General features: G+C 38.6%; 2 protein-coding genes across 2 annotated transcripts in view; one reads left to right on the top strand and one right to left on the bottom strand.

Moving 5' to 3' along the window:
- The first annotated feature begins 676 nt into the window (after window positions 1-676).
- Window positions 677-4727, top strand: nme6 (NME/NM23 nucleoside diphosphate kinase 6). The gene is made up of 6 exons (XM_014019469.1): window positions 677-866; window positions 1069-1197; window positions 1430-1532; window positions 1796-1835; window positions 2430-2590; window positions 4040-4727. The coding sequence occupies exons 2-6, from the start codon at window positions 1105-1107 to the stop codon at window positions 4189-4191; spliced, it is 549 nt and encodes a 182-aa protein (XP_013874923.1). The 5' UTR covers window positions 677-866; window positions 1069-1104; the 3' UTR covers window positions 4192-4727.
- Window positions 4728-5207: 480 nt separating this feature from the next.
- baalcb (BAALC binder of MAP3K1 and KLF4 b) overlaps window positions 5208-12181 on the bottom strand; it is a 17654-nt gene continuing 10680 nt past the window's right edge. The window contains exons 2-6 of the mRNA XM_014019470.1: window positions 11471-11694; window positions 9118-9280; window positions 7919-8147; window positions 5809-6008; window positions 5208-5693 (exon numbers count right to left, since the gene is read on the bottom strand). Of these exons, the coding sequence (XP_013874924.1) occupies window positions 5529-5693; window positions 5809-6008; window positions 7919-8099 (546 nt within the window). The 5' untranslated portion in view covers window positions 8100-8147; window positions 9118-9280; window positions 11471-11694 and the 3' untranslated portion in view covers window positions 5208-5528. The remainder of the gene's footprint in view (window positions 5694-5808; window positions 6009-7918; window positions 8148-9117; window positions 9281-11470; window positions 11695-12181) is intronic.

Below are 12181 nucleotides of genomic sequence, written 5' to 3'. Positions count from 1 at the left end.
CCCCCCCCCTCTCCTCACCCATCCCCTCAGGAAGGTTGCAGCTGTGATTTCACCCAGAAGTCACATGACACAAGGCAGGTGGGAGAAAAAACCTATGCCCGAACAGCTTCCCACACACACACACACACACACACACACACACACACACACACACACACACACACACACACAAGTTCAAGGGTGTGGTCATTTTGCATTTCTGAAATGTGTAACTTTGCCCGTCTGATCTCTCCCCTTCACAAACCTCACAAACTCCAGCTCCTGCCTGCTGCAGACATGTCTGTTTGTCACAAAGCTCATCTAAAAAAAAGATATTCAACAAGAAAATACAGAACAAATAAGGAGGCAGAATTTTGCACTGAAAATTTGTGAGAAGAAAATGACATTGACAATAAATCTAATTAAAATAGTTCATATTTTCCCTTTAAAATGGCTCCAGAATAATATTTGTGATAAAGCTTTTAATAGTTACACCTAAAAAGAACTTAAACATTTTGGGGGGGTTAATTGCTCCAGTTTTAACAAACTGAAAAGCAAAAATATTATTAATAACTATGACTGAAAGGTCATCTTAAGTTTCAGAAATGATTAGATAAAAAGCGCAAGAAACACTATTTTGGAATAAAGTTTTTTTTTTAGTCTTAGGAACGAAAGTTTGCAGGATCAGTTGCAGCGGATGTATTTCACAGACGGACTGAGCGGGATGGATGTCCGAGCTGATAACTATTCTAGTTTATCGTTGTTTTCTAGTATTTATGTTAAAAGGTTCACAGTTTCACCAACCAGATAATGTTTTATTGATAGTTGGAGCTCCATTTTGATGCTTAATAAAAGGACCTTAACCGCCACGAACTGACACGTTCTGGGTAACTATGACACGTTTTTATTTTAGGTCCAAACTTTAACTTCTCCGGGTTTGCAGATCATAATAGTACGGAAAAAGGATTAAAGCCACTGGAAATTTTTTTTAAAAGAATTCAGACTTTAATCTCAGAATTTTAGAATTGAAAATTCTCAGAATGACTTTAATCTCAGAATTCTAGTGGTAATCCAGCTGTGTTGTTAAAGGAGGCGCAACTGTTGGTTCCGGTTTCGGTTCGGATCATGCTGCTGACGACCTGCCGCCTGTCTAAAGTGCTGCAGCTCACCCTGGCGGTCATCAAACCAGACGCTGTGGCTCATCCTTTAATACTGCAGGTTTGTCACGTTAAAGCAGGGATAGATTCCTGCATGTTTTATTGGTTTCTCTGCTCCAACACACCTGATCTGAATGAACTGGTGATTAACAGGCTTTTGTAGAACCTGAAGAGGTAATTCAGTCACTTCAAGCAGCATAGTGGTCATTGGTGAGCAGGATTGGACACCTCTGTTAAAGGAAGCATCAGGACTTACTTTTTGAGCTAAGTATAGTTTTTTGTTTTTTTTTCAGGAACTTCACAAAGCAATTCTGGACAACAAGTTTATGATTGTCAGATGCAAAGACCTGGTGTGGAGAAGATCTGACTCTGAGAGGTTTTATGCTGAACATTCAGGTGTGAACGCAACTCTTTGATTAAAATGTACCAAAGTTTATTTGAGGATTCTGCGTGTCATCAAAAAGATACAGACAACAGCTTATTTTAGCAGCTATAACATAATGTGCTGCGCAATTATGCACAGCATGTAGGAAGGGCAGGCCAGAAAAGACAATTATACTCTGTGTTTGCTCTTTGTAAAAGTAAAAAAAAATAAAATAAAAAATCTCTGGAACAAAAAAAAGGGAAGATGTGTTTGATAATTTAATTTTATTTTGCAGGTCGATTCTTCTATCAAAGACTTGTTGAATTCATGTCAAGGTAAACCTCCTGAATAAAACTGAGGTTTTCTTAGAATTAAAAAAATATAGATGCAGTTCTCAAAATACAGAGAAGAAAATAGAATCTCATTCAAACAACAATAATAGTTGTATTTACTGGATTTTTTTTGTCATTTTTAAATCTGCAGGAAATCTTTAAAAATGTAATTAAAGGGGGATTTTCTCAGTTACAGAATCCTCATATATATATATATATATATATATATATATATATAATGGAATGTAATGGAATGTAATGTTGTGGAACTGTTTCTCGGTGCCCGCTGTAATTAGGACAAAATCCCTGCAGCGACTGTTTAAAAATCAGGTTGTAGCTCGCCAACGATCGCTCTCCCAGCAGTGAGCGACTGCTGGCTCGTCATCTTTCTCCAGTCGCAGCGGAGAAACAGTAGTTGCCATGGTAACCAGCCTTTTCCCCATGTGCCTGGACACCGTCAAGAGGAACGTGCTAAACATCCTCAGGAAAACCTGTTGTTCTTTCTTTTCTTTTTGTTTTATTTTGGTAAAAAGCATCTTTTCAGTGTTTTTTTTGTCACAGTTTATTATTATTATTATTATTATTATTCCCCCCCAGCGGCCCTATGCGAGCGTATATTTTAGCCAGAGAGGACGCGATACATCACTGGAGGGAACAGATGGGTCCAACCAAAGTGTTTCGAGCCAGATACACGTCGCCCGCCTCCCTCAGGGGGCAGTTTGGCCTCACGGACACAAGAAACACAACTCATGGCTCAGGTAAGTTCCTGACTTTACATTTAATTTAGCATCACTTCAAAGATGAGTGCTCTTACATTTAGCTTGCTCCTCAGTCCATCTTTCTAATTTAACTATCGGCCTCTGCTCTGGGAGCGCAGCGGATCATTTTCAGCAGCACACGTGTATGGCAGGCCTTTTTTACATTTAATCAGCTTCACCACACTTACATTCTGGGTATCTGAAACTGATTTTGACTAGACATTAGTTATTTTAGTTATTGAAGTCTCTCTTGTTTCAATTCTTTATTCATTTGAATAAAACAAAACAAATAATTTTATGTACAATATACAATAAAAAGAAAAATGTAAAAAGAAAAATGAGAGGAAAAAATGTATATGTATATTAAAATCACAAATAAATGAAATGAAAGGCAGCAGAGAGAAGAAAAAATCTTATATCTGCCCCCCTTTTTTTTCCCAAGAATAAGTTCATAAAACAAAAAATCTATGCTATTAACAAAAGAAAAGACAAGAACATCTAATCCCTCTAGAACAACAATTTATATAGATACACATTATACTGTTTCATATTTCTTTAACAATCCAACTTTTATCATTTTCTTAAATGTACACAATGATCCTGCATTTTTTACATCACTCCCCAAATTATTCCATAGTTTTATTCCTTGAATTAAAGCACACCGTTCCTTCAAACTAGTTCTGAATTTGGGTTTTACAAATATTTTTGTCCCTTTTTAAGTTTATAAAAACTCTTTCTCTTAACAAAATATACTTGGATGTTTGAAGGTAATGTGTTTTTGTGGGCCTTATACATAACCAGTAGAATATTATAATGAACCAAATCAAAGAACTTCAATATTTTCAATTTACAAAATAATGGATTTGATGGGTGACGACTATGTTTTCCAGTAATAATTCTCACAGCTCTTTTCTGTAATAAAAAACAGGTTTTGTAATTGTCCTACACGCTTTACCCCAGATTTCAATACAATAAACCAGGTGTGGACCTATTATTGCATAATACAACATATACAGTGCTTTATCATTAAATAACTGTCTTACTTTGTACAGAACAGCAATATTTAGCCATCTTTGTTCTTAAATAATTTATGTGAGGTCTCCATACTCCATAATGTGAAGTGAGAGATATATAAGATTCAAATAATGCAAATGAAATTTCAGACTTTTTCACGTTATTTTTATGTTTAAAAAGCTGAACTTATTGTTCATGCTTGTATTATATATGAATATGTTTTACTTTTTCCTGCTGCGTAGAAATCTGTAATTTGTGATGTCGATGGACCTAGAAAAATAAAGTTGTATTTCATGTGTGTGGGTCCAAACATTTAAAGCCTTTTTTAAAAATGCTTTTCATTTGTTTCCCATCAGCAGCATAATTTATTTTCAGCTGGTTTAGTGCAAACTGTTAGTTAGCTTTTGAGTTATTCTGTGATGGTGTTTTTTTCAGATTCTCCTGAGTCAGCTCGCAGAGAAATCAGTTTCTTCTTCCCCGATTTCCACGTGGAGGAGTGGCTGGAGAGGGAGGAGCCGCTGTTCCGATCAGGACAGATCCGCTACGACCCCCAAAAACACATCCACACACTTTTATCACCAAGCTGACCCCAGAACAGCTCATCCCCTGTTCTGCAACCTGAGGTCATGGAGATGAGGACGACGAGTTCAGTAGTGAGTGCCTGTTGTTTCAGGCCTTCCTTGAGCACGGTGCATGGAATAATTTCAAACAGAAACCGTAAATAATTTAATTTATTTACAAAACACATATGCTGATCAGATTAATCAACACAGTTCAGTTACAGCCTTGTCACACACACCTGCTCAGGTGTCGCCACATTCAGATTGTAGAACAGTTAGAACATGTATCGATGTCAGACAGCGAGACGAACAAGTTGAATATTCAGCTACGATGAATAAAACAAAAACAACTTCACACGTGCTCAGAAGCATCTTAAAAGCATTTTCATATTTGGAACACCCTGTCTGCTGCAAAGATGTTTTTTTATTTTTATCCTAACAGAGAAATGTTAAATCTTCTGTTTTCAATTTTAACGAATGTTTTAAATGTGAATCTTCTATTTTATAATGCTTGAATACAATAAAATACGTAAAACCTTCCAGTTAAACACAACCTTTGTTTATAGTTTAAACAGTGGTGGGCACAGCCAACCAGAAAGTTAGCTTCACTAACCACTAACCTGCTAAACAAGAATCTTGGCTCAGCTAATGTTAAAACAGATCAAAAATAGTGGAAGCTAATGCTAACCGCTAAGTGGACTGTCACTCATCTCCTTCCTGTTGAAGACTGATTCAAACCTGTTGTTAGTTTTCTATTGGTTTAATTTGAAGGCAGCTGGAATCGCGTGGCAGAGATCAGCCAATCCAAACCAGAATTATAGCTCTGTCTAACTTGTGACACTTCCAGTCTACTCCTTTCATAATAAAAGCATTTTTCATTGATCAAGTTTTTATTTTTATAAATATCTCTTAAAGTCAGTTGAATAACAAAAACCAAATACTTTCTGTACCATACATTTACAAAGTCCGTTTTTGGTTACATTTTCTTAAATGTTATTTTATTCCTTCGTTTAACTGCTAAAGATGCTACATGCTACACAATCGGTGCCTGACACGTCCAGCACTGCTTGTAAAAGGGAACACGTTTTTATTTAATTGGGGATAAATGGTGTAAAAATAGAAGTTTAATTTTTGCAGTGGACTTAATATTAGCGGAACCTAATTTAGCGGAAGCTAATCGTGTGCTAACAGTTAGCACAAAAAAAAAACGTATCCGCTAAATAAGAAGCCAATTCTGCTATTAGCATATTAGTGAAACTGTGCCCACCACTATGTAAACACATTGTGAATCCACCAGAGCACAAAGATTTCTCCACCGAAGCACATTCAGTTGACTCATTTCTCGCTGGACTTCTTCCAGTCGCTCAAGTGTTTTGTGTGGCCACCTGTTTCAAAGTCTCCACAGGTTTCATGACCTCGTAGGTTGTGAGCGACTTCTTGACTTTGCCGTTTTTGTCCACCTGATGGATGCTTTGCGTTACGGTAATGGTCACCTGCTTGGTGGACATCCTGTTGTCCTGCCATTTCGTCTGGGAATGGAAAAAGCATCGAAACGCTCACGTTCTGGCAGAATTCATTCAGGGTGACGTGAGAAAGCGAGCACCGTCAGACGGGCTAAGTTTCAAACTGTGAGAAACGACTTACTATTTCTTCAGTGTGCAGGACACTTCTTCGCTGCACCGTGGTGCCTGTCGAAGGCGGTGAGGCATCCTGCTGCGGCGAGGTCAGGGTGGACGGCTGGCTGCAGGGCTTCACGTCATTCAGACTGGCTTCAGACACGGCCGAACAGACCTTCAGATACGCCTGAGCGGGTGGAGGGAGGCCATCTTCGAAGAAATCTGGAACTTTTAACGGAGTGGAAACAAACTTTTAGACTTCTTAAAGGGATCCATGATTAGTTGTAACATTAGACTTTATTTAACAAACTTGAATTTTAACCGGACAGGGCCATTTCATCATTTACACAGCATTCTGGGTAAAGACGTGGATAGGTCCTCGGAGCTAGGCTGCTAGCGAGCTATATCCACCCTGAAGGTTAATCTTGGACAATATCTGATGATCGACTCTTAAATGAAACCAGAGAGCGTTGACAGAGAGGAGAAGGTAGAAATGACTCAGCCTGTAACTGAAAATGTGGATGGAGGACAACAGAGCTGCTTCATGGAAGAAGAACCTCAGCTTAGCCTGTTAGCATTAGCCCAGACACTATCACCATATAGTATACAGTATGTATTAGCTCAGCGCTACACATTCTCCTCTCGTCACTGAGGTCCTCCATCCACATGACAGAGAGGGGAACACAAAAATGACTCAGCCTGCAACTGAAAATATGGATGGAGGACCTCAGTTTAGCTTGTTTGTCGTGTTAGCGCCAAGCTAATTCATACAAGGCAATATAGCGTCAGCRCTAGCGCAAAGGCTAACAGGCTAATCTGAGGTTCTTCTTCCATGAAGCAGCTCTGTTGTCCTCCATCCATATTTTCAGTTCCAGGCTGAGTCATTTCTACCTTCTCCTCTCTGTCAACGCTCTCTGGTTTCATTTAAACGAGTCGATCATCAGATATTGTCCAAGATTAACCTTCAGGGTGGATATAGCTCGCTCACACCGAGGACCTGTCCACGTCGTCATTTACCCAGAATGCTTTGCATGTAAATAAAATGGCCCCGTCTGTGTTAAAATATATTTTTAAAAATTTACAAAACTAAACAGCCTACAGTATTTTTACAGTTTTTATTTTACAGCTAAAATAAATGTTTAGTTGTAACATTAGACTTTATTTGATAATCAGGGATCCCTTTAAGTCTATAAAATGCAAACGAGCAGAAGTTTTAAAATTAGTAACAGATTTCAGAGCTCCATGAGAAACTGCATCGAAAGCATTCAAGCCCCGTGAGGATGTGTGAATGGTTTTGACAACGCTATATTTAGAGAAGCTGCAATAATCCTATTTTAACTCGAAAGATCCAATGACTCCGCAAAACCAAAATTTACTTTGGTCTTTAATTTCTTTACCATGCAAAAGAGAATTCCAAAAAATATTTCCACTCATTTCAATGACAAAAGGAATAAAGTTAAATATTTGCAAAAGTCCTGCTGATTCAGCATTTCCACTATTACAATAGAACACACACATAGAGGCTTTTATGAATAATAAAATGTGTGTAAAATGACACCTCTTTCATTACTAACTCATGCAAACATAGGCTTTAGTAAGACAGCATCTGTTTGACCGCTGCTCATTAGTTTGCTAAATTGTGGGTATGTTTCATGTCTTTAATCAAGAAGCTGATCTCAGTTTGTCTTCATGGCTACATCAAGGCTCCACAACACTCATCCAGCAGCTGCTTCAGTTGCCATGAGAGCAAAGTCCGGTGTGAGCACCGTGGCTTTTGAAGCAGCCTAATTTCCCCTTTTACTGATTCATCTGAAGAAGCGTGGCTTCAAAGAAAACACACTTCAGAAAAAAATAGACTTAATTAACAAAACAACAGTATGGAGATCATTTAGCGGCAGAGATTTTCCTAATGTCTCATGTTTTTATGCGACACTCAGTCCTTGGCTGTGGAGGGAAGGTTGAAAGATGTTTTTTTTTCATCTTTTATTTCACTGTTTTCTTTTCTCATAATGGTTTCTTGTTAAAATCAGCTGCATTAAACCACTGAAATAGCAAGAAAATGAATGTTAATCCCTGTTCTTGTGAGGAGGAAAAAAAAAAAACGTCACTCGCCTCCGACATTCAACCGTTTATCTTACCAGGGCTGATTGTTTTCTCAGAAGCGAAGCCGGCCTCAGAGTTGTCAGAGGGGATGCTTTGGATGGATGACAGGGGGATGTCTGTGTCCGTGCTCGTCAGCCACGTGGACTCGGTCTCTTTGGTCCAGCTCTCCAGGTAACGAGGCTCCAGAGCGTCAGTCCTGCTCCCCCCGCAGCCCATAGCTCTGCCTCTGCAGGACACCGTCACTTCCCCGGATTAACTCCTCTTCTATAGAACAAAGAAAGATGAAAAAAGCACTGGGCCTCTATTTCAGTCAAATAGATAAGTTCAAGGAGTTCAAGTATCTGGGCATCTTGTTCATGAGTGATGGTAAGATGGAGGGTCACATACTGAGTAACGAGGGTGTTGTTTTGGTCAGACATGGTGAAGAAAGAGCTGAGAAAGATAAAACCCTTGATTTACTGTTCTATGTGCCAACCCTCACCTATGGTCATGAGGCATGGATCACGACAGAAAGAATGAGATTCAAAATGAGCTTCCTTTGTGGGGTGGCCGGGCTCAGCCACAGGCCTCTTCTTTATGTGCATGCTTTTAAGTGGTTCTCATCAATCCATTGTTGTGTTGCATATTTTTTCAGGGTCTTCTTCTTCTACTGTGTTTAATGGCGACAGATAGCTTAATGGAGCATAAACGCCATCAGCTGGTAAGGTGTGTGGTGTCAGTTTTCAAAATCTGGGACCACAAAACTTACAATGAAGCCACCCAGTAGAGCTGTTCATGAAGTGTAATGAAAAACAGAGTTCAGCCAAGTTGCACTGTGCAGTAGAAACAGGGTGAAGAACTCAGAGTTGTTCCTCTGCATCTGAAGGAGTCAGTTGAGATAGTTCAGGCATTTGATTAGGATGCCACCTGGACATCTCCATTTACTGAAAAGATCCAGAACATGGAATTGTGTATCTTCTCTGGCCTGGGAATTCCTCAGAATCCTACAGGGTTAGGATGTTAGGTTTCCCTCCTGGACCTGTTGCCTCCATGACCCAACTACTAATAAGTAATAGAAGATGAACATGGAAGTCTATTTTAGATGGTATAACTATGCGTAGAGTTACTCAAAAAGTACAATGCAAATAACAGAAAGGTTTAGAATAAAACACTAGTCAAGGTTAACAATACAGTTTCAGGTTTAAATCTAACATTTCACCAAAGGGCATTAACACAAGTGTATATTACAGTTTACCACACAGCTGTAGAAAGTAAGAGCCTCCATGAGCCTGGTTTCCAGTAATTTTGTGACTGTGTTAACTCTGGTATGTTTCTCCAGGGGTGTTTAAAGACCACATCTTCGGATGATCACACAGGCCAGGGAGACAGGAGTCAGTCATTCATCGTCTTGTAGACATCTGGGATGAAAAGAGGGACAGATAGGTTATGAAGTTATCTCTGGTTGCTCTTAGAGACAGTTCAGATAGCCATCTGTTTTGTGCCACTCTCCTGGGATATTTTGTACTTCTTGTTTCCAGCCACATTGTTCCAAATAGATGCCTTTTGTCTTTAATCTAAAGATCTGCTCTCACGGGTGTCATTAGGCTTATAGGCCTGTAGCTCTTGGTGTTTTCTGAATAGCCTCCAATCACATCTAATCAAGTTATGAAGCCCTGGAAGTAGTTGCTCAAACCCAAATGGATTATGTTGTTTTTTATGTATTTTACACAAGCTGAATATGTTTTATAATATTTTGCACTGATGATTGTCTATTATGCATTAATGTGTTTTACCTACTGCAACAGAGTGTAAGAAAATACGTGTTCAATACGACTAAAGTCAAGATGAAAACACAATTGTTAAATAAAATGATTTGTAAAAGGAATAAAGTCATTCAACACCAGAATTCTGGACCTGAGTGAGGTTTATTTGCCACCGGGCTGACAAGGAAACCACACTGACTCAAAGTCAGGAAGTACGTGTTTTTATACACGATCCTTCGATGCCTGAGTTCGCCCCCTACTGACCTACGGCTGAATCACAGGCAGTCATACAAAAAACCTCAACTTAATGTTATTAAAACGGTTCACTTATGTGTTGTTTATGATTCGGACATGTAGCTACTCTATATCAATTAACACATAATAGATCAAACTTTATAAAATATTATAAAAAGGAAACCCTAATACTCTAGTGTTGTTTATAACATCAGTACTAATCTATAACAACTATAAATTTCTTCAAGAGTATGGTCTAAAATGCAGCATGTTTATATCCTCACCAGTACACAGATGTAGGTAGCAGGGTATAAAGTGTTTATCCTGAGAACAAACTGCAAGGGCTGCGTAGCAGCTTTTATTTTCTGAGTCAAAGAGGTGTAGGTGAGGTTGTAGGAGTTTCTGTCCGAAATATATATTTTTGGTTGTTTCTAAAAATATCCTGGCAAATACAGCACTGTTTCTAGAAATGCATATACGTGTAATCCATGAAAAACAAACAAACAAACAAATAAACAAACAAAAAAAACCCGACCCAAAATAGTAGTAACGATACCAGGCCTGTATGTGGCGCTGTAACTGCAACAAAAATACATCAAAACCAGGAAACAAGATGAAGCGTGTGCTTAAAACTGGGTGCAAAATGTAAACACAAGACGAAGAGCATGTTGGAGCATAGGTTAGTTAGAAGTGGAGTTATAATATCATTTTCCAAAAGATGGGTTTTGGCTAATAAGATGCTATTAGTCTAGCACTATTTTCATAAAATACTGTTTTGGTTTTAATAAACATGTAAGTGTGGTTGAAAAGCTGAAATGATAAAACAGTTACTGTGTGAAAGGTCTTGTTTTTAGAGCAGATGCTGGAGAAAATATCTTTGTCAGACTTTCTTAAATTTAAAGGCACATCACACATTCAGACTAGTCTCATTAGATGAATAATATTAAACAAAGAAAACAAAGCAACACATGCCTGAAAACAAGTGATGAGGCACGGTTTTACAACAAACTATGGATCATAAAACAAATGTTTTTTTCATATTTGGTTTTTGTTAAATCAGAAAAACTAAATTTAAAACAAACAAGCAAAAATAAATATAATGTTAAAAAATAACAGCATCTATTTCTTCTTATTGTAGCTGTTCACTATGAAAACGACAAAACTCCAATTGTACTATTTTTGGACACGGTATAAAAGCTGGTCATGGACAAATACAACCTTTTTATCTCTATAACATTATTAAAGAACTTGGAAAATTCATATGGTAATAAATAATTTCTTGGCTGGGCTGTGCCCCCCAGCATTAGAAAACCTTAATAACGCACCTGCTCGGTTCGATGGAGGAAACTAAAGCAACGAGGCTGTTTTCAGACAGGCCTCCTCTGGGTCGTTTGTACCTCGGATTACCTTGATGACTTCTCCTTCACCCAGTCATTACCATAATGAGTAAATCAGCTTTTCTTTTTTTTTTTTGCGGAAGCAGCTGTAAACATGCAGTGAAATGCTCTAATCTTAGTCTGTCACACAACACGCAGTCACAGCATCAAATAAATCAAAACAGCAGAAAATGATTTTAAGGCAAGTGGGAAATGGGAGATAACAGATTCTTACTGATGGCGGAAAAGTCCGTGCAGCTGCTGCTTCCAGCGTGTCTTCTGCCACTCAAATTCTGAATGAAAACACACACACAATCACACGCACACACACAAACCCTGCCCCGACACGACTGCTTCACCCGTACGAGACTCCTCCAGCCTCCTCTGTAAGCCCATGGATCAATCCTAAACCAATAAATGGTAAATTCCCCATCCTGTTGCTTGAAGAAACGTGGGCATCTGCTGCTGCTGGGCTTATGCACAGAGACTGCATCAGCTGTTGCTAGGTAACTTAACATATAAATAGTTATTTTTTTTCTGAATGTTAGTTCTTGCAACAAGCAAAATACACTAGTGGTTGGTGCAGAAGTTGCGTGTAAGTTTTCATCCTACTCACATGTTGTGTAAACTAGAAGAGAGTGCACACAGCTGAGACCTATAGGTCACATGTCAAACTGAAGGCCTGCGAGCCAAATTTGGGCTTTTTATTTGGCCTGCGAGAGCTTCAAAGACATTTTAATGTCTGATAAGCAGCACTGACGATAAACGGCATCTCCCATGATGCCTTATTTTACCATCAAAATGACGGTATCTCACCACTAGGTGAAGGTGCTGCAGGGTTCAAAAGTAGCCGGGGCTACTTTTACTGAGCTGAGGCTGACACTGTTATGATTTCTGTCTGTGTTTAGTGTTTTTATGTTTTGTTTCTGTCATGTTCATGTTTCCT

Source organism: Austrofundulus limnaeus, unplaced genomic scaffold (genome assembly GCF_001266775.1).
Source record: "Austrofundulus limnaeus strain Quisiro unplaced genomic scaffold, Austrofundulus_limnaeus-1.0 Scaffold222, whole genome shotgun sequence".
Classification (NCBI taxonomy): domain Eukaryota; kingdom Metazoa; phylum Chordata; class Actinopteri; order Cyprinodontiformes; family Rivulidae; genus Austrofundulus; species Austrofundulus limnaeus.
The sequence above is the reverse complement of the archived record's forward strand: the minus strand, read 5'-3'. Positions and strand labels throughout refer to the sequence as shown.